The 22362-nt window shown below is 42.9% G+C and overlaps 1 protein-coding gene across 1 annotated transcript in view; it reads left to right on the forward strand.

Moving 5' to 3' along the window:
- Nucleotides 1-578: 578 nt before the first annotated feature.
- The window catches only part of LOC126278825 (odorant receptor Or2-like), a 76740-nt gene continuing 54956 nt past the window's right edge, over nt 579-22362 (forward strand). Inside the window, exons 1-2 of the mRNA XM_049979101.1 lie at nt 579-905; nt 10093-10586. Coding sequence (XP_049835058.1) covers nt 579-905; nt 10093-10586 — 821 coding nt within the window. The remainder of the gene's footprint in view (nt 906-10092; nt 10587-22362) is intronic.

A 22362-nucleotide genomic window follows, 5' to 3' on the forward strand; every position in this document is an offset into this window, starting at 1 on the left:
TGTCACAATACGCCACTTACTACTCTTGATGAAATGTAGTATTGTATTGAAGCTGCATGGGCAGCTGTACCTGTGCACGGCATCCAAGGTCCGTTTGACTCAATGCCCAGACGTAGCAAGGCCGTTATTACGGCCAGAGGTGGTTGTTGTGGGTACTGATTTCTCAGGATCTATGCACCCAAATTGCGTGAAAATGTAATCACATATCAGTTCTAGTATAATATATTTGTCCAATGAATACCTGTATATCATGTGCATTTCTTCTAGGTGTAGCAATTTTAATGGCACGTAGTATAACATAAGATTTGAAAATCATTTCAGCTAAGGACAAGACAGATGACAACTGAACGAAGTGGGTGTTCTTGATAGGATAATAGAAAATATACTGCAAAGGTAATGAATTAGTGGTCGGCTGGAAAAACTGGGCTGACGTTGCAGGAAGTGGCTGGATGAATGGGACCAGAACAGGTGACAGTGTCACTTAATGCTTAGAAGGAGGTGATGATGGTTGTGACGTATACGTACTGTAGTCACGTTAGATGAGATGACACTCGGCACGTGCAGGTAGTGCGGGTGGGATGGAGCTGGCGCTGTCGAAGCCACCGTCCGCCGGGCCGCCACACGAGCTGGAGTACCTGCTGCGGCTGTTGCACTGGACGGGTGTGATGCGGCACCCGCGGGCAGAGTCCTGGGCGGCGCGCGCCTACTACCTGCGGAGCGCGGTCGCGAACGCCGCCGTGGCGGCCTTCCTCTGCTCGCAGGCGCTGGCCCTGTGGAGGGGCGGCACCGCCGACATTGACCGCTTCACACTCCTGCTCTCCACCTTCAACACCGTCGCCGCCTGGCTCTTCCGGCTCGGACATATTGCCGTTCACGAGCGCCAGTTTCACTACCTCGCCGCCCAGGTTTGTACTCTACCCCTTTCCAACCAAGATGAAGTGTCTTCGTAAGGTAATGTGAATGTCGTGCTAAACAAAAATCAGTATATGTTATTACTGTTATGGCCTTCAGTTCATGGTCTCTCCGTTCTACGCTATACTGTTCAACCTTCTACATACTCGAAAAACTATTGCAGCCTACATCCTTTTGGACCCCAAGACTACGCTTGTCTCCAGTCTCCTACTACAATTTTTATCCCCACACTTCCCTGATGATTCCTTCAGTCACAGAATGTGCCCTGCAAAAATTATCTTCCTTTAGTCCAGTTGTACCACAAATTTCTTTTCTCCGCAAGTCTGTTCAGTGCCTCATTATTAGTTACGTGATGTGCCCATCTACAGCATTCTTCTATAAGAGCACATTTCAAAAGCTATTATTCTCTTCCTATCTCAACCGCTTATACGTAGGTCCGCTATTGTTTTCTATCTACATAAGTGATCTTTTGGATAGGGTGGATAGAAATGTGCGGCTGTTTGCTGATGATGCTGTGGTGTACGGGAAGGTGTCGTCGTTGAGCGACTGTAGGAGTATACAAGACGACTAGGACAGAATTTGTGATTAGTGTAAAGAATGGCAGATAACTCTAAATATAGATAAATGTAAATTAATGCAGATGAATAGGAAAAAGAATCCCGTAATGTTTGAATACTCCATTAGTAGTGTAGCCCTTGACAGAGGTACATCGATTAAATATTTGGGCGTGATACTGAAGAGCGATATGAAGTGGAACAAGAATGTAATGGCAGTGGTGGGGTAGAATTTTGGGAAGACGTGGTTCATATGCAAAGGAGACCGCTTATAAAACACTAATACGACCCATTCTTGAATACTGCTCGAGCGTTTGGGATTCCTATCAGGTCGGATTGAGGGAGGACATAGAAGCAATTCAGACGCGGGCTGCTAGATTTGTTACTGGTAGGTTTGATCATCACGCGAGTGTTACGGAAATGCTTCAGGTACTCGGATGGGAGTCTCTGGAGCAAAGGAGCCGTTCTTTTCGTGAATCGCTACTGAGGAAATTTAGAGAATCAGCATTTGAGTCTGACTGCAGTACAATTTTACTGCCGCTAACTGACATTTCGCGGAAAGACCACAAAGATATGATAAGAGAGATTAGGGCTCGTTCAGAGGCATATAGGCAGTCATTTTTCCCTCGTTTCGTTTGGGAGTGGAACAGGGAGAGAAGATGCTAGTTGTGGTTCGAGGTACCCTCCACCACCGTATGGTGGATTGCGGAGTATATATGTAGATGTAGATGTATCGTGCTCGTTTCAGTTTAGAGCAAGTCTGATGAATAACAGCGAACTCTAACTGTAGAGAAATGTAAGTTAATGCAAGTGAGTTGGAAAAACAATTACATGATGTTCGAGTACAGCTGCTTGACACAGTCACACAGATAAACATCTGGGCATACCGTTGCAAAGCAGTATGAAATGGAAAGAGCATATGATGATGGTAGCAGGGAAGGAGATTGGTCAACGCCGGTTTATTGGGGGAATTTGAGGAAAGTGTTCTTCATTTGTAAAGTAGACAGCATATGCGACACTAGTGCGAGCCATCGTTGAGTACTGATCGAGGGACCCACACCAGGTCCGATTAAAGGCAGACGTCGAACCTCTGCAGAGGTCAGTGCTAGAATTGTTAGTGGTAGTTTCGAACAACACGCAAGTGTTTGGGAGATGCTTTGGGAACTCACTGCAGGGAAAGCACCACTGAGAAAATTTAGAGAACCAGCATTTGAGGCTGACTTCACGACCATTCTACTGCAGCCAACACACATGTCGCATAAGGACCAAGCAGATAAGATTATACAGACTAGGCCTCGCATGGTGGCATACAGGCAGTCATTTTTCGCTCACTCTATTTGCGAGTGGAACAGGAAATGGAATGACTAGTAGCGGTACACGGTAGTCTCCCCCCAAAATCTTACCGTGGCTTGCGGAATATATATGTACTTGTAGATGTACATGTACAATGTTGCACTCCTCCCCCCCCCCCCTTCCACCCCGACAAATACCTCCAGAAAATACTTCCCATTACTATAATTTCATGTTATTCAATATGTATATTGAGCAAGCAGTGAAGGAAACACAAGAAAAGTTCGGAGCAGGTATTAAAATCCATGGAGAAGAAATAAAAACTCTGAGGTTCGCCGATGACATTGCAATTCTGTCAGAGACAGCAAAGGACTTGGAAGAGCAGTTGAACGGAATGGACAGTGTCACGAAAGGAGGATATAAGATGAACATCAACAAAAGCGAAACGATGATAATGGAATGTAGTCAAATTAAGTCGGGTGATGGTGAGGGAATTAGATTAGGAAATGAGACACTTAAAGTAGTAAAGGAGTTTTGCTATTTGGGGAGCAAAATAACTGATGATGGACGAAGTAGAGAGGATATAAAATGCAGACTGGCAACGGCAAGGAAAGCGTTTCTGAAGAAGAGAAATTTGCTAAAATCGAGTATAGATTTAAGTGTCAGGAAGTCGTTTCTGAAAGTATTTGTATGGAGTGTAGCCATGTATGGAAGTGTAACATGGACGATAAATTGTTTGGACAAGAAGAGAATAGAAGCTTTCTAAATGTTGTGCTACAGAAGATTGCTGAATATTAGATGGGTAGATCACATAACTAATGAGAACGTATTGAATAGGATTGGGAAGAAGAGAGGTTTGTGGCACAACTTGACCACAAGAAGGGATCGGTTGGTAGGACATGTTCTGAGGCATCAAGGGATCACCAATTTAGTATTGGAGGGCAGCATGGAGCGTAAAAATCGTAGACGGGGAACAAGAGATGAATACACTAAGCACATTCAGAAGGATGTAGGTTGCAGTAGGTACTGGGAGATGAAGAAGCTTGCACAGGATATAGTAGCATGGAGAGCTGCATCAAACCAGTCTCAGGACTGAAGACAACAACAACAACAACAACAACAATTTCACGTCTGATGTTAGCAAATTTCTCTTCTTCACAAAAGTATTTCTTGCGATTGCCAATGACTTCGGCTGTCACCCGTAATTTTGTTGCAGAAATAGCAGAATAGGAATTAGATTAGTTAAAAGTTAGTAGATATACTCCTTTTCGTGAATATACTCCTTTTGGTGTCTCATTAATAATCTAATTCCCTCAGCATGGCCTGATTTCATTCAATTCCACACCATTACTGCCGTGTTTGTTTTGTTGGTGTTAACGTTATATCCTCCTTTCAACGCTGTGTTCATTCTGTTAATCTACTCTTCCAAGTCCTTTGCTGTACCTGACAGGATTACGGTGTCATTGAGAAAACTTCATATTTAATTTTGTCTCCATATTTTTCCTTGATTTCCCCGCTTGCTCAGTGAACAGATTGAGTGACGTTTGGGACTGGCTATAACCTGTTTCCTTCCTTCGCTAACACTATTTCCCTTTCATGACCTTCAAATGGTTCAAATGGCTCTGAGCGCTTTGGGACTTAACATCTGAGGTCATCAGTCCCCTAGAACTTAGAACTACTTAAACCTAACTAACCTAAGGACATCACACATATCCATGCCCGAGGCAGGAATCGAACCTGCCACAGTAGCGGTCACGCGTTTCCAGACTGAAGCGCCTAGGACCACTCCGCCACAACGGCCGCCTTTCGTGACCTTCGACACTTACAACTGCAGTCTAGTGTCTGTAAACTCTGTAAATAACCTTTTGTACTCTGTATTTCACCCCTGAACCTTTCAGAATTTGAAACAATGCAAGTTCAGCTACAAACATTTAGAAATAATTAGGCGAAAATTCTTGTAAATCACAAACTTTGCAAATTCTTGTGAATCAAACATTTTGATTCTTGTGAACCACACAGTCAGCATTGATATCACTTCTAACTTGCTGATTCATGTCATCTTTCATTGGGAGACTCTGGATGTTACATTAGGTGCACTGGCGCTTTATCTCCGTGTTCTACTCAAATACTCACGCTCCTATAATGTAGCAAATACTAAAACATCAGCTTCAGTTGGAACCAGTTCCAAAAATTCACTTACCATTGCCATTCTACGTGCATTTCGGACGTCCGTCAATACTTTGAACCATATATTTTATATGCTGAGGTAATTTGTCCCGATGGCGTGCACTGCGGCTGTAGGAAGGTTAGATGCCTGTCTAGTTGTTCTAAGGCTCTCTAGAATGTCAGAGTACAACAAACACGCTCATGCGACACATTTTCTTCGGTGTGGCTGACTGATGGCCGTTTAGAGCGGGACCATTGGCTGATTATTATCGGCCCTACTTCAGCATAATCAGTCAAATTGAAAAATTTGAATACAGTAGAGAAGAATTTTTGTATGCTTGCTGAAACGTTAATAGGTATCAGTATAACTTTCGGAACGGTAGACGACGACTTACCATTGTTAGGCGTTTGGTCCATTGTGCGTCATGACAAGATCTTCGAGACGAGTTTCACGAAATCAGTGGTACTGCCGCAACGCTGTTTGCACCAGACTGACTATGGGCACTTTGTGAAGCCAAACGTTCCCCTTCTCCTATTGCATGTAGCGCAGCCAGTTCAAATGCTCTGCGATGTGCAGTCTTATCACCATAAAATTACTTGTATCACTTTGGTAACGCACTCTGTAGTAGAACGGCAGACGTAAGGCCGACTTTTATTGGAATAAACTTCTCACTATTCTTCCATGAAATTTTGGGTTAACTGCTGGAAGTCGTTATTTCTTATCCTTGATATTTCTGGCCATCTTCAGGTGCGTACCGCTGAAAGTACATTGAGTATGCACTTGAATGTGGCTGTAAGACTCTGACAGAGGGAGCTGGCGCAGTGGTTAACACACTGGACTCGCTTTCGGGAGGACGAGGGCTCAAACCCCGCGTCTGGCCAACCAGAATCAGGTTTTCCGCGATTTCCTTAAATCGCCCTAGGCAAATGCCGGAATGGTTCCTTACAAAATTTCAAGGGCGATTTCCTTCTCCATCGTTGGCACCATCCGAGCTTGTGCTCCGCCTCTAATGACCTCGATGTCGTTAAACCTAGTCTTTCTTCTTTTGTTTTGGAGGCAGGAAGTTACCGACATACAGCAGTTCGCTCGACATTCGCCAGAAATGTTTTGAATCCCAAACGGTAACCCCAATCAACTTGCAATTCAGTTATTTCCGTCATGAGGCAGCGTAGTAATACACTGATGAGCCAAAACATTGTGACCACTGCCCGTCACGACGTTGGATGCCGCCCGGTGGCGTTTCAGACTTGTGACACGGTAACAAAAATATTTCAGTGGAGCAGACAAGGACGGGGGATGACCCCAGAGAAGGTATGGACTGCAAATGGGGAAATCCTTTGCGATAAGCGACTTTGAGAAACAGCAGTTTATCGTTATGCAGAGCCTGTAAAAGAGTGTCTCGAAAACGGAGAAGCTGATCGAATATGCACTTGGTAATGTCGAGAGCAGCTATGGAAAGAAGTAGAAGGACATTGAAACTACCACTAGGCACTATTAACGGCTGGCTGGATGGAGACGATTGTTCACAGAACGTGGGGTCCGGAGGCTCGTCTACGCTGTAAAGCCTGGGCATCTCTGCGGAATGAGCTTAATACTGGTGCACGCACAAGTATTTCAGAGCACAATGTTCGTCCTACATTTTTGGACATGGAGATCCGCCGCGGACTACCCTAAATTTTCCATGTTGACCCAACGTCATCGTCAGTTACGACTGTAATGGGCTGGGGATTTGACTGTCGAGCAACGGAAACGTGTCGGCTGTTTCCGTTGGATAACACTTTTGCTGCACTAGGTCAATGGCCGTCTCCACAAACGCCGTCATCAACGTGAACGGCGATTTGAGAGGTGCAGCGCGCGGATGCAAGCTGGTGGGAGCAATAGTATGCTGTGGGAGAAGTTCGTCTGCTCTTGCATAGGACCTGTGGTAGTAACCGAAGACAATCGAAGACACGCTGACAACTTCGAACCAACTGCATCCTTTCATTCTTGATGTCTTCCTCCACGGCATTCACGTTAATGTCTCGGCAACCAAATTCACCTGATGGAAATCTTGTGGAACCCATCTGTGTAGCTATCGGGCCCCATCACCGCGTAGGAAAATCATCGGGCCGTTGTTTACGCAAATTACTTTGACGTACTTCCACAAAGCTATCAATAAATTGTCGGACCCCTAAAGTTCAGAATCAGTGATGTATTTCGTTCCTAAGATGGACAAGCTATATAGAAACTAAACGGCAATCATAAGAACCGTCCGACATGAGAGGTAAACACTGGTTGAGTAATGGGAACGCAGATCAAATCAGGAAAGAAAATTAAGTGGTGGGAGAAGAAAGACATACTTCTCGGTTTGAGGACGAGAATGTAATTCTGTAAGAGACGACAAATGACTTTTAAGATCATTGAACGGGATGCAAAGGGTCTTGAAAAGATACTGTATAAAAGTGAAACAAATTAGTTGAATTAAATCAGGCTACACTAACGAAATAGGGTTAGGAAATAAATTGTGCCGGCCGGGGTGGCCAAGCGGTTAAAGGCCCTACAGTCTGTAACCGCGCGACCGCTCCGGTCGCAGGTTCGAATCCTGCCTCGGGCATGGATTTGTGTGATGTCCTTAGCTTAGTTAGGTGTAAGTAGTTCTAAGTTCTAGGGGACTGATGACCTTAGAAGTTAAGCCCCATAGTGCCCAGAGCTATTTGAACCAAATAAATTGTTATAGAAGACTTTTGCTATTCGGTTAGCAAATTAACTGACGATGACCAAATTAGAGGGGTGGTAAAAGGCAGGCTGGCAGTAGCAAGGAAAGTATCTCTGGATTAAAAAGAATATCTAATATAAATTGAAGTGATAGAGAGAACGATAAACAATAAGTTCAGAGAGGGATGCTGACGCAGCAAGGAATGGTCATTCTGGTAGTGGAGAAAAGCATGTAGAACAAAAATTTAGAAGAAGGCCAAGCGTCGACCACTGTAAGCAGGTTCAAATGGATGTAGGATGCAGTAGCTGTGCGGAGATGAAGGGGTTTGCAGAGGACTGGCTGTTGTGGAGCGTTGCATCAACCAGTCACCGTTCTGAACACCACAACAAATACCTTTTTTTATCAGCTTGGTATTAATTTTGTAGTTTACTGCCAGTAAACGTATATCACCGTAACTGTTGCAAGAACTATGTCTCTTCAGTGAAAAGTTATATTTGTTGCACTGAGTAGAGCCGTTACTTTTAGTTGTGTTTAGCACACATCAACTGTCGTTCAAGAGTCACGCTTCTCATTCCACAATCTTTGGGTTAATGCTGTCGATACAGTCAGCTTTTGTAACCGCTTTCAGCACAGTTAATTGTTTTCTACGAATCTTCCAGTTGTCTGGTCAAATTTTCTTAGTGTTCTGCCTTGTACAACCATTGTTAATTCAAATGTCTTATCCTTTTGTTTAGAAACTATTAGTTTGCGTGTTCATAATCTTCATCTTACTTACGAAGTAATCATTACTATGTTTTGCTACTTTTCTTCGATGTTTTTGTATAATTTCTGTTCATTTCTGCGTTATTTCCAAGCCTCATTTATTTTCCAAGGTTTATTTCTTTACAGTTTCTGTAAGGTACCTTCTAGATCTATTCTAATAGATTCTTAAAGTACCATCTTCTCTCTATAAATATACTATATACGAAATTTACTACTCTTTATTCTCGGTTTTTGTTTACTCAAAAATATTGACTTTAAAATTAAGATAAAACGAGCAGAGAAAATGCCAGATTTGTAGAAAGCATTTATATACCGGTTGATCAAAAATTCAGTATAAATTTGAAAACTTAATAAACCACGGTATAATGTAGATAGAGAGGTAAAAATTGACATACATGCTTGGAATGACAGGGGTTTATATAGAACAAAAAAAAATTGCTAGACGCGTGAAAGATCTCTTGCGCGCGACGCTTGGTGATGATCGTGTGCTCAGCCGCCACTTTCGTCATGCTTGGCCTCCCAGGTCCCCAGACCTCAGTCCGTGCGATTATTGGCTTTGGGGCTACCTGCCAGGTCCCCAGACCTCAGTCCGTGCGATTATTGGCTTTGGGGCTACTTGAAGTCGCAAGTGTATCGTGATCGACCGACATCTCTAGGGATGCTGAAAGGCAACATCCGACGTCAATGCCTCACTATAACTCCGGACATGCGTTACAGTGCTGTTCACAACATTATTAATCGACTACAGCTATTGTTGAGGAATGATGGTAGACATATTGAGCATTTCCTGTAAAGAACATCATCTTTCATATCAGCGCACACTCCGCTGCAGAGTGAAAATCTCATTCTGGAAACATCATATTTGCTTTGACTTATTTTGTTGTGCTAATTATTGCTATTCTGATCAGATGAAGCGCCATCTGTCGGACATTTTTTGAACTTTTGTATTGTTTTGGTTCTAATAAAACCCCATGTTATTCCAAGAATGTGTGTCAATTTGTTCCTCTCTATCTACATTATTCCGTGATTTATTCAGTTTTCAAATTTATAATGAGTTTTTGATCACCCGGTATGTGGTCAATGGTTGACAATAATATAATATATCAGTCATTTGAAGCCAGCAATGTACCCCATTTGTAAACCGTATTTATTATTTTTAATTGGTTGAAAGTAACAAATGCCCAAATTTCTTTCGATAATTTGTAGTAGATTAGTGTACTTCACATAACAAATGCTTCTCATGGTACGTTAAGTTGGTCTTGGGTGAGAGATGCTGGACAGATATTTGTGAGGAGGGGTCCTCAAATCTCCACTTGGCTGTCGAGGTTTGGATTTCTGTAGTTCCCCAAGATTTACTGTAAATGGACGGCAATTTATTGAGCACGGCCATGGCATATTACTACTTTCATCCATCTGCACCATTGCTGCATTACAATTGACGTTTATACAGCGGGGATCTGAAACTGAAAACTTGCAGTTTTCATTACATGGGATTACCTTACGCTGAAATTGGTTATTGTTGTGTATCTTTATATTTTCTGTAAAAGTTTAAGTCTACTAGGAATAAAGTAATTTCTTGGTGGTTTTGTGACTAGTGATATCTGCCAAATCTATTTTACCTGTTGTGAAGAGAAGAACTTTTGTAGTAGAGGCAGTTTATCTGTAAATTCACTTGACAGCACTCAGTCAATGTATTTTCTATCTACGTGCAGCTGGACCGTGACTTTGGAGACTTCCTGTGCCCACGTGATGTCCACCTGATGGAGGCACGTGACCGAGATCTGCGCAGATTCGTGCTGGCCTACATTTGGTTCGGCACTGCAGGCTGCCTGTGGTGGATCATATTTCCTCTGCTCCGCTTTGGTTTCTGTGCTGCAGGGTTGCCGTTTATCTTGGAGCTCCCATACGATGTGACAAGTCCACTCACATTCATCCCCACTTGGGTATTCTGCAGCTTCATCACTATGCACGCGGCCGTGTTTACTATAGTTGTAGACTCCTTCAACGTCTCCCTCATAGCACAGCTGAGGGTGCAGCTCATCCTACTCTCCAGAAACATTGTCGACCTTGCTAATGAAGACCAAGACCTTACGTTTTCAACCAAACATATGGCTTCTGAAACTTCACCCTCATCTGACGCCATGAGTGGCATTGAAATCAGACATCAACTACGAAAAATGATTCTTCACCATCAAGCTATTATTAGGTAAGTGATGATATACTGGCTTATGATGTACATATTATTTCGAGCTCAAATGCATTATAGTAGCAAAATTTTTAAACACGGTGGTTCAAGCGTTAGGAGAAAACTAGTTTTTGAGCTGGCAGGCAGCTCTGCGACTTGTCTTATGTGTAAAACAGCAACATAGAATACTAATTGCAAAACTAGATGGCAGAAATGGAATACCATGTTTTGACTAATTATTTCGTATGTGACATTGTGCTAAGAAAGACCAAATGTTGAAAGATAATGAAATCATTTTTCACCAGTGTATTATTAGTAAAAATTTGTGGATTGATGACCGTGTGATAACATGATAACTCAGGTTCGTGACGTCAGTCTTATTCTCAAGGTAGAGTTTTTTGTCTCACAAGCAGACTTCGCCTACTACTCATCACCGATTTAGTACAAATTGAAAGGAATTGGCAGAAATTGATGGAAGTGGAGGGTCCAGAAAAAATAACGTTTTTACCACGGACTTATCGAAGCATTAGCTATTTGATCTACTGTTATTTCCAGCCCACTATCCGTGCAGCGGAAAGAGCAAAGGACGTTAATCCGTGGATCGTGTCCTTGACGCCCTATGTGGGAAGTATTTTTTTATTTTCAGTCTTCACGTTACTTCACTACAGACAAACTGAAACAACTGTCAACCTATTGCATTTATTAATGTTTTCATCAAAGCCATGAAAAGTAATATTATCACTGATGCAGTTAGGCCCTAGGTGCAGGAGACCAAATTCCTTTTCCAGACTGGCTCTTGGGGAGAACAGGCAAATCCTCAATTATAAATACAAAATTATAAATCCAAAATTGTACGAAGAGATTTTTGAATATAAAGAAAGATTGCCATCGTGGAGTATTAAAGCGAATCCCCCAAATGCACTCCCTAGTGAAAACATGCGATATCTGTTTTTATTGTTAGAATTTTATCAAAAAGCTTCAAAACTGTGGGATGAGAGAGAGCATTTCATGAATGGAAATCAAGTTGGTATTTCTACAGAGACTTTAAGAGTACCACGTCATCGTAGATATGCGTCTTTTATAAATTGTGCAAGATGCTGAGAAAATTACTGATTTATCTGTTTTTACCGTGAATATCACTTCAGCATCAATTGTATTCTTATGACTTTACAGTACCAGCTATTCACGTTTGATTAAGTTACAGTTTCTGCCTCTTTCAAGCAAAAGAGCGACCAAAAACTTTTTGGATAAGCTGTAAGACCTGTCGGTTACTAAAAGACGTGATGCACATAATATCATGCCACTGCAATGAGAAGCATAAACAATGAGTCGGCAGTTAAATTGTTTACTTCGTGAATGATGAACAATAAGCCTTGGAAAATAAAATTAGAGGTGAAGAAAATGAGTTTTTCGTTAAGTTCATTACTGAGAAATTTGTGATATAGTTTACATAATAGAGAGTTAAGTTGTGTGCATACAAATGACGTTAGGCAAATTATCTAGTATGTAACAGCTAAATATTGCAAGTGTGAGTGTGATGTGACTAACGTTGCGCACAAGATATGATTTAGGTAAATAAGACATTATCAAACAAATATTGCAAATATTCTGTCAGAGACAGCAAAGGACCTGTAAGAGCAGTTGAACGGAATGGACAGTATGTTTAAAGGAGGATATAAGATGAACATCGAAAAAAGCAAAACGAGGATAATGAAATGTAGTTGAATTAAATCAGGTGGAGCTGAGGGAATTAGATTAGTAAATGAGACACTTAAAGTAGTAAAGGAGTTTTGCTATTTGGGGAGCAAAATGACTGATGATGGTCGAAGTAGAGAGGATATAAAATGTAGATTGGCAATAGCAAGAAAAGTGTTCCTGAAGAAGAGAAGCTTGTTAACATCGAGTTTAGATTTAATTGTCAGGAAGTCGTTTCTGAAAGTATTGGTGTGGAGTGTAGCCATGTATGTAAGTGAAACATGGACGATAGATAGTTTAGACAAGAAGAGAATAGAAGCTTTCGAAATGTGGTGCTACAGAAGAATGCTGAAGATTAGATGGGTAGATCACATAACTAATGAGGAGGTATTGAATAGAATTGGGGAGAAGAGGAGCTTCCGGCACAACTTGACTAGAAGAAGGGATCGGTTGGTAGAACACGTTCTGAGGCATCAAGGGATCACTAATTTAGCATTGGAGGACAGAATGGATCGTAAAAATCGTAGGCGGGGACCAAGAGATGAATAGACTAAGCAGATTCAGAACGATGTCGCTTGCAGTAGGCACTTTGAGATAAAGAAGCCTGTACAGTATACAGTAGCATGGAGAGCCGCATCAAACCAGTCTCCAGACTGAAGACCACAACAACAACATTTCAAAGACGTCTTAGGTTACGTCAAAGCATACGGATAACAGCCACATACTAGAGCGAATATTTTGGTTTATAACATGGATACTATATGGTCACATTGTATCGGTCATGGCCGTTGGTTAGAGTTGATATTGGCAAGATTCTTGCTACCCACATGAGAATTTTCAAGTGCTAACGTGCTACATTTATGAACATTGCACCGAAAACAATTGTAGTACTCTAGATTGAGGGGGCATTGTACAGTTGTACAGAACCTGCTGTAAAGAAAACAGCGAAAGTACTAACGTAGGCTGAGACGTTTGCCAAGTACATGAAGCAGATTAGAGGTGCGAATCGCTGTCACACGGTCACACGAAATGTGTGTCACTACACTTAGGTCGGTGCGTCTTTTCGCAGAGTGTCGTGAGTGAGAAGGCTGTGAACTGCTCTATGTGGCGTTGCAGGAAGATCCATATTCTCCATTGGTGTTGCTTTAGGCTTAAAGGACTGGACAGCTGTCGGCACGTCCAAGGCCAGAGTTATCACGAGCAGCGGTATCAATTGCGCAACTGCGTCCTTCAATCGTGGCAGCTGGCCTGGACATAAGGGTTATCCTCTGGTCGCTGTATTCTCGGCGCGCCCCGTCCAGCAACACCTACGGGGTTAACTCGTCTGTACTAAGAGAACTGCTGAGAGCTCGTGAGCAGTAACATATGAAATGAAGTAGAGTAGGGTCCACATATGTATACTGTATCTAAGGAACTGTCGTTGGATGTATCTCGTACAAATATGTGGATTCTCCGGAAAACAGCAACGTAGCTACTATAATGCTCCCCAGAGGAAGAAAGACAACGGGGCAATCCCAACGTCATACCTCAATGCCTGAACCAGACGCGCGGAATGGGCTTTACAGCTAGCAGCATGTCGGGTGGCCTCGATTAGTCGGCCGCTGAAGGCGTTGTCCCTTAGGCCACTATTGTTTGCGCCGGCACGGCGTCCGTGTACCTTCAGGCCATTGTCGGGCCAAACCTATCAGACTGTTGTCCTTGACTTGGTGTTGTGGGGCCGAACATGGACAATACTTGGGCATCCCACAATGATCAGCAATACTCAAGTACAGGTCGAACGAGTGTTTTGTAAGCCACCTCCTATGTTGACATTTTCTAAGGACTCTCCCAATGAATCTCAACCCGTCACCCACCTTACCAACAATTTATTTTATATGATCATTCCACTTCAAATCGTTCCGCACGCATACTCCCAGATATTTTACAGAAGTAACTACTACCACTGTTTGTTACGATATCATATAATCACACAATAATGGATCCTTCTTTCTGTGTATTCGCAATACATTACATTTGTCTATGTTAAGGGTCAGTTACCACTCCCTGCACCAAGTGCCTATCCGCTGCAGGTCTTCCTGCATTTCGCTACAATCCTCTAATGCTGCAACTTCTTTGTATACTACAGCATCATCCGCGAAAAGCCGCATGGAACTTCCGACACTATCTACTAGGTCATATATATATTGTGAAAAGCAATGGTCCCATAACACTCCCCTGTGGCACACCAGAGGTTACTTTAACGTCTGTAGACGTCTCTCCATTGATAACAACATTCTGTGTTCTGTTTGCTAAAAACTCTTTAATCCAGCCACACAGCTGGTCTGATATTCCGTAGGCTCTTACTTTGTTTACCAGGCGACAGTGCGGAACTGTATCGAACGCCTTCCGGAAGTCAAGAAAAATAGCATCTACCTGGGAGCCTGTATCTAATATTTTCTGGATCTCATGAACAAATAAAGCGAGTTGGGTCTCACACGATCGCTGTTTCCGGAATCTATGTTGATTCCTACAAAGTAGATTCTGGGTTTCCAAAAACGACATGATAGTCGAGCAAAAACATGTTCTAAAATTCTACAACAGATCGACGTCAGAGACGTAGGTTTATAGTTTTACGCATCTGCTCGACGACCCTTCTTGAAGACTGGGACTACCTGTGCACTTTTCCAATCATTTGGAACCTTCCTTTCCTCTAGAGACTTGCGGTACCCATCTGTTAGAAGGGGCAAGTTCTTTCGCGTAATCTGTGTAGAATCGAATTGGTATCCCGTCAGGTCCAGTGGACTTTCCTCTGTTGAGTGATTTCAGTTGCTTTTCTATTCCTTGGACACTTATTTCGATGTCACTCATTTTTTCGTTTGTGCGAGGATTTGAACTGCAGTGCGGTCTTCCTCTGTGAAACTGCTTTGGAAAAAGGAGTTTAGTATTTCAGCTTTACGCGTGTCATCCTTTGTTTCAATGCCATCATCATCCCGGAGTGTCTGGCTATTCTGTTTCGAGCCACTTAGTGATTTAACGTAAGACCAGAACTTTCTAGGATTTTCTGTCAAGTCGGTACATAGAAGTTTACTTTCGAATTCACTGAACGCTTCACGCATAGCCATCCTTACGCTAACTTTGACATCGTTTAGCTTCTGTTTGTCTGAGAGGTTTTGGTTGTGTTTAAACTTGGAGTGAAGCTCTCTTTGCTTTCGCAGTAGTTTCCTAACTTTGTTGTTGTACCACGGTGGGTTTTTCCCGTCCCTTACAGTTTTACTCGGCACGTACCTGTCTAAAACGCATGTTACAGATTGCCTTGAACTTTTTCCATAAACACTCAACATTGTCAGTGTCGGAACAGAAATTTTCGTTTTGATCTGTTAGGTAGTCTTAAATCTGCCTTCTATTACTCTTGCTAAACAGATAAACCTTCCTCCCTTTTTTTATTTTCCTATTAAACATCCATATTCAGGGATGCTGCAACGGCCTTATGATCACTGATTCCCTGTTCTGCACATACAGAGCCGAATAGTTCGGGTCTGTTTGTTACCAGTAGGTACAAGATGTTATCTCCACGAGTAGGTTCTCTGTTTAATTGCTCGAGGTAATTTTCGGACAGTGCACTTAGTATAATGTCACTCGATGCTCTGTCCCTACCACCCGTTCTAAACATCTGAGTGTCCCTGTCTATGTCTGGTAACTTGAAATCTCCACCTAAGACTATAACATGGTGAGAAAATTTGTGTGAAATGTATTCCAAATTTTCTCTCAGTTGTTCTGCCGCTAATGCTGCTGAGTCGGGAGGTCGGTAAAAGGGGCCAATTATTAACCTAGTTCGGTTGTTGAGTGTAACCTCCACCCATAATAATTCACAGGAACTATCCACTTCTACTTCACTACAGGATAAACTACTACTAACAGCGACGAACACTCCACCATGCAATCTATCCTTTCTAAACACCGTCTGTACCTTTGTAAAAATTTCGGCAGAATTTATCTCTGGCTTCAGCCAGCTTTCTGTACCTATAACGATTTCAGCTTCAGTGCTTTCTATCAGCGCTTGAAGTTCCGGTACTTTACCAACGCAGTTTCGACAGTTTACAATTTCAATACCGTACCGATAGCTGCTTGGTCCCCGCATGTCCTGACTGTGCCCAACACCCGTTGAGGCTGTTGCCCTTCCTGTACTTGTCCGAGGTCATCTAATCTAAAAAAAAAAAAAAAAAAAAAAAAACGCCCAGCCCACGCCACACAACCCCTGCTACCCGTGTAGCGGCTTGTTGAGTGTAGTGGACTCCTGACCTACCTAGCGGAACCCGAAACCCCACCACCCTATGGCGCGAGGAATCTGCAGCCCACACGGTCGCAGAACCGTCTCAGCCTCTGATTCAGACCCTCCACTCCACTTCTCAGGAGTATTAACCGATCGTCCTCGTTATGTTCAATTTCAGTCCTATTGTTGCATGGAGATGTGTGTGAATTTGACGATGCAATTGGTCGACTAGGCATGCCAGAGCTTGCCTCACCATCCAGTGTGTCTTCTTGATCATTCTCACATCATGATGCAACCTCATCTTTGTTCGTATCTGAGATATCATAACTGCGGTGGGCATCAGCCTCACCTTAGAAATAATCAAACTCAACTGTGTGATCGACCCTCTCATGTTACATGTATTGAGCATCTATTGCATTCGAACAGTAAGTAAAATGGTTCAAATGGCTCTGAACACTATGGGACTTAACATCTGAGGTCATTAGTCCCCTAGAACTTAGAACTACTTAAACCTAACTAACCAAAGGACTTCCCGAGGCAGGATACGAACCTGCGACCATAGCAATAGCGTTGTTCCGGACTGAAGCGCCTAGAACCGCTCGGACACTTCGGCCGGCTGTAAGTTTCACGTTGCAACGACGTGGTTAACTTTCTTCAGGAGATGGCATCGAATTACGCATACGAAAATCTCCCAAATAAGGTATTAAAAAAAATTACAAACACATAGTTCTGCACATTGATGTTCACGGCGCAGTTTAATAACAGAAAATAGATCATGTAGGAAAGGAGTGTCTCATTGCCTTTGGTCCGTTTTAAAATTACTGCAGACTTCATTATTTTGTCACTGAGGTTCAAAGAATCAAAGGACCCCCAAACATTTACCCAACCAAACTGAAACACGTACGCAAAAAATTACATTTATCGTTCAAAACCCTTCATAACAGTTCCTCTTCTTGTGACATCCTCCTGATCTTGCTCAATGCCTTCTCTACTCATGTCTATCTGTTCTGACCCTTCAACTATGACTAAATCCTCCAAGCTAACGCGTGCCTTTGCATGCACTAACGCTCATACACACCTTATGTCTGTCTTTCTGTGCTCCATATTCGGTATTGTATCAACTTCCTTGTGTCCCCGAGCCTTACTTCTCGTGATCATACTCACTGAACACTAGTATACAAGATTACAAAATTCGCTTCATGACACAAAAATTTTCCCAGCAACTGGTAACCTTACAGATATGTTACTAGTGCTCCGTTCCATTCGCAGTCAAACGGCGAAGCGGAACATTTTGTCAGAACATTCAAGCAACAAAAAATGGTTCAAATGACTCTGAGCACTATGGGACTTAACATCTGAGGTCACCAGTCCCCTAGAATGTAGAACTACTTAAACCTAACTAACCTAAGGACATTACACTCACCCATACCCGAGGCAGGATTCGAACCTGCAACCGTAGCGGTCGCGCGGTTCCACACTGTAACGCCTAGAACCGCTCGGCCACCACGGCCGGCTTATATGAGCGCAGATCTAAGTGTACCACAGATGGTCGCTAAAAGGAAATGACAAAATGAACTGTATATTTGATCTACTTACATACTACATGATATAAGAGAAGAAGTTAGTCTGCCCACAGAATCTCCCAAGGTACGAAGACTGAGCATGGTTAGCCAATTTATACATTATTGTGCGGTGTATGAGAAGGTGAAACCTACCACAGTAATGGACCTACCCAGACTCCATCACACTACCCTTAAGACCCCATGTTAACTATAAATTACGCAACGGAATCATTATCTTAAAATGCCCTCATATAGTAACCATAGTATCTAACTATCTGTTGAATCAATAGAATAAATCAGTGAATATACGCTTTTAAAATAAAAATGGTAATGAAACATAAAAATAATGTTTACTAAACAATTACAAATTATTGGGATTAACATTCTACGAAAACCAAAGTTAATTGCTGACAGCAGCTAACAAGATAGGCAAGCAGTGGAACAGCTACCGCATCCTGGCTGCTCATTAAATCATTAATCCAATACAAGCCAACGATTAATCTAGAAACTCCATTGGCCCATTGAATATCACATCATACGATTCTAAGGCTTGAATCGGGTATAGCGGAGCTGTGGGAATGGTGCCCTTCCTATCTAAATACTGACCCCCATGTAGTGAGCCGAGCTGCTGTATACTCTCACCAGTCTTCTGTGTCGGTAGGTCGGAGGACCGTGGTCATAGTGGAGAATCAGAATCTCATTCGTCAGGACACCTGGAGGTGGTATGACATCTCGAACCAGCGACCTGTCGCCATCCACCATCCAATCAAGAGGCTCGCTTTTTCTTCTACCAGTTCCTGATTCGGCAGTTTAAGTCAATCAGAACACAACGTCAATCAGGAAAAGTGTTACTATTTTCCGCCAATAGTGTGTCAATGCCACGTTTAACAAATTCCCACCCAGGAATGTCGTCAGTCACAGGGCAATAAGAGCAGCTCTTCCTCTACAGTTTATCCTAGAAATTCCCGTCAGACGTCTGCCAGCGATTGCCGACTCAGAGCATAGTTTAACACTTCCGAATTTCCCGAGCAGAAATAAACGTGACGTGATCTCTGTGAGGTCCGTGTTCTCACTGTGGTTTGCCCCAAAATTCTAATACTTGTACTTTTCCGTCATAAATTGTAGTGCTGCAACGAGCATATGAAACTGTAGCCCTTGGCCACCTCAAGAGGGGAGTCACGACACAGGCCGCTAACCACGACTTAAAGAAAAGCCACACATGCAAGCCAGCACAAAGCTTTGAGTCACACCAGCCTCATTCAGAGCGGCGCGCAATCTGTGTATTTCTCAAGTCTTTACGGCCTTGAAATATCAGCCCCTTTACTGAGGGCCTCTGAAATACATTTTCCCATAATAGTTGATGGTAATGAGGCTTTAAGTAGATGCAATTGAAGTGTCCTGTGTTAGGTCCAGGTGTACCTACACCATTCTGTGCTTCGTTCGTAGACTGTATGGGCCGTCTATTTGAAATCTGAAAGGCTACAAACACGGGAGATCTTGTTAACTGAAGGCTTCTGAAGCATCAACTAATTTTTAACTGGACCCAAGTGTGCTAATGTCTTCTGTGGAGGCCGAAAAATAGCTTTTACTTTGGGTATTCTGAGGATCAGTCGTGTTTTTGACAACAGACCTCTCACATATGGCAGAAGAGCGACGATTACATGTTTCTATTTCTTCTTTTTCATTACTTATGTAGGTCTTTGGTTTCATTCACAAAACCTTGTGTATCTGCTGTGAGGAATATCCATTGGCTTCAGAACTTCTTTAAGTGCAGAGACTCATTCCACAGACTACTGTCGTCAGTAGTGATGAGTTGACTGTGAACCAAAGATCTGAGAAATCTAACGTCTGGGAAGAATGGTCGCATCTATTTGCATATAAATGTAAATTTGTATATGTCGACTTCCGATATATTTCCATGTTCGAAACTGCTATTATCTCCGTGCCAAGCCAAAATGTAAACTGCATTTGTCCATGGATGGAATTTTGATTGCTTAAAAATTCATGTAATTTATATCACCATGGGGTTACACTACAAACATGTCAGTTTAGCTGAAATAAGCGGTGGGCTTCAAACTAGCACATTCCAGTCCTTTTCTGTCAAAGGCCTTCATAAACAAACTGGCCACCAAAAGCGGCAAGGGAATACCCATGGTGACATCGTGAGTCTCTTCAAAAATTTCATTATTAAATAAAATGTCTGCAGTATTAGCTTCTCTACTTACGGAGATATTTTGAAGCGAATGGGCCATCTCCGCAGCGGATATGTAAAGCGCTACCAATGAGACCAAATTTGGCCATAAGGAACGCGGAAGAAGACATACAGAAAGATTTAAATTCATGGCTTTCCCTGTCACATGTGGGAATCTTATCGCCAAAAATAGGGTGGATTCAAAGCAAGCACAAACTGATTTTTCACCTTCCACTGGAGACAGCAGCAGTCTCAGTTTCCGTTAAAAATTATTTGATGCTCCAGAAGGCTGGAGTTCATAAGATCCCCTTCCAGAGTGGCCTATCATACGTCGAACAGACGACTCGTACACTCCATGGAGGAATCAGGGAACACAGCAGGTACATCCGGATCTCATAGCCTAGGGCAGAGTACAATGATATGACGCTGCAAATGATCAATCTTCACGTTGATACAGTACTGTCAAAAATAATGGAGATTTTTAACCATTCTCTGATCTCTAGCATTTGTCTAACAGCCTGGAAGCTACGACTCATAAAACTGTTACTCAAGAAGGAATCCTCCTTAAAGTCTCCGACTACAGGCCAATTTGCATTCTTCCAGCAGTGCCCAGTGCTTTAGAATACATAGTTCGCGAACAGCGTACTAATTGTTTGACAGCAAACAACCTTTTGGATGAATACCAGACCGGTTTGTGGTAGAATCGCAGCACGACGACTGAAGAACTGAAACAAGCTATTACGTTTTGTTTGGATTTCAGCAAAGCTTAACTCATCTAAAACACAAGTAATCTTAGTCGCTCACAATAGACTTACTATACCTCTGTTCAAATCCTAAATGGCAGAGAAACAGAGAAATAACCTTTTCTTCTTCTGCAAAGATCTTTGCAATAATTCTGGGCCACCCTTTAGACTGGACAGAACAAACAGCTACAGTCAGTGAGAAAGTGTCAGCGTCACTTCACTCCCTGCAGAAATATGAAAATGTGTTTTCTTTCACGTTTAAGAAGAAGCACGTAGAGACACTAATACCCACCGTACTTGACTGCAGTGATGTCATTCTCCAACCACTTTTGTATGGACGCTCAAGTATCACTCGATGCTGCACGAAAATATCGAAATTTTAGCATTGACGCGTGTCGGTCTGTGCTGTACTAAAATGTCGAAATTCTAGCGTCTAACCCATACTTTGGGACCGGGTGGTGAAAGAAACCGTTGGAATTTTCTTGGCGAGAAAGTTAATTAAAACAGATATGAGTTTCAAATTGGACAAGACATAGACTCCGGGCCTCGCGGGATTAGCCGAGTGGTCTCAGGCGCTGCAGTCAAGGACTGTGCGGCTGGTACCGGCCCGTCGGAGGTTCGAATCCTCCCTCGGGCATGGGTGTGTGCGTTTGTCCTTAGCATAATTTAGGTTAAGTAGTGTGTAAACTTGGGAGCTGATGACCTTAGCAGCTAAGCCCCATAAGATTTCACACAAATTTGAATAAAAAAAAACCAACATAGAATCCGGCGCTTTCCTTAATAACCTTGTAAGGACGCCGCCACACCTTATTTCACAATGATTTATCGACTTCCCGAAGAGGTCGAGCGAGTAGTCAGAGGTTCAGTTCAGGCACATGTGTAATTCTTCGCCGCCGACCAATGTCGGCGGGTCAGCAATCAGCATGTCTCGGCTCGTCCGAAGTCGCCCCACGATGACGGCTCTTGCGACGAATGACGACGACGTGGGCGTCACTACAGATCAGGACTTGCTATGTTAATGGGACTGCCTCGTGCGTCCTCTAAGTAAAAAAAAAAGAGCCTGCTACTGAAGAGCACATGCAACAGCAACAGTAAGAAAGAAGCCGCAGCCTTTAGCAACGAGGTCGTTACATTTCTCAGAAGCAAGAAGGCGTCTAAGAAACGATTTCACAAAGACTACGCGTCCACCAATTAAGGATGAAGAAGTTTTCGTACAATCCCACAGGACATCCCACGCTGCCAGCTTGTGGCAGCAGACCTGGCGACATCCAACAATAACTTCGTACCACTGGCAGACGTTGATGATAATGTTGAACCGTCATGCACCACTGCACCATGGGCCGGTTCGCGACGCCAC

The sequence above is a fragment of the Schistocerca gregaria genome, chromosome 6, assembly GCF_023897955.1.
Source record: "Schistocerca gregaria isolate iqSchGreg1 chromosome 6, iqSchGreg1.2, whole genome shotgun sequence".
Classification (NCBI taxonomy): Eukaryota; Metazoa; Arthropoda; class Insecta; order Orthoptera; family Acrididae; genus Schistocerca; species Schistocerca gregaria.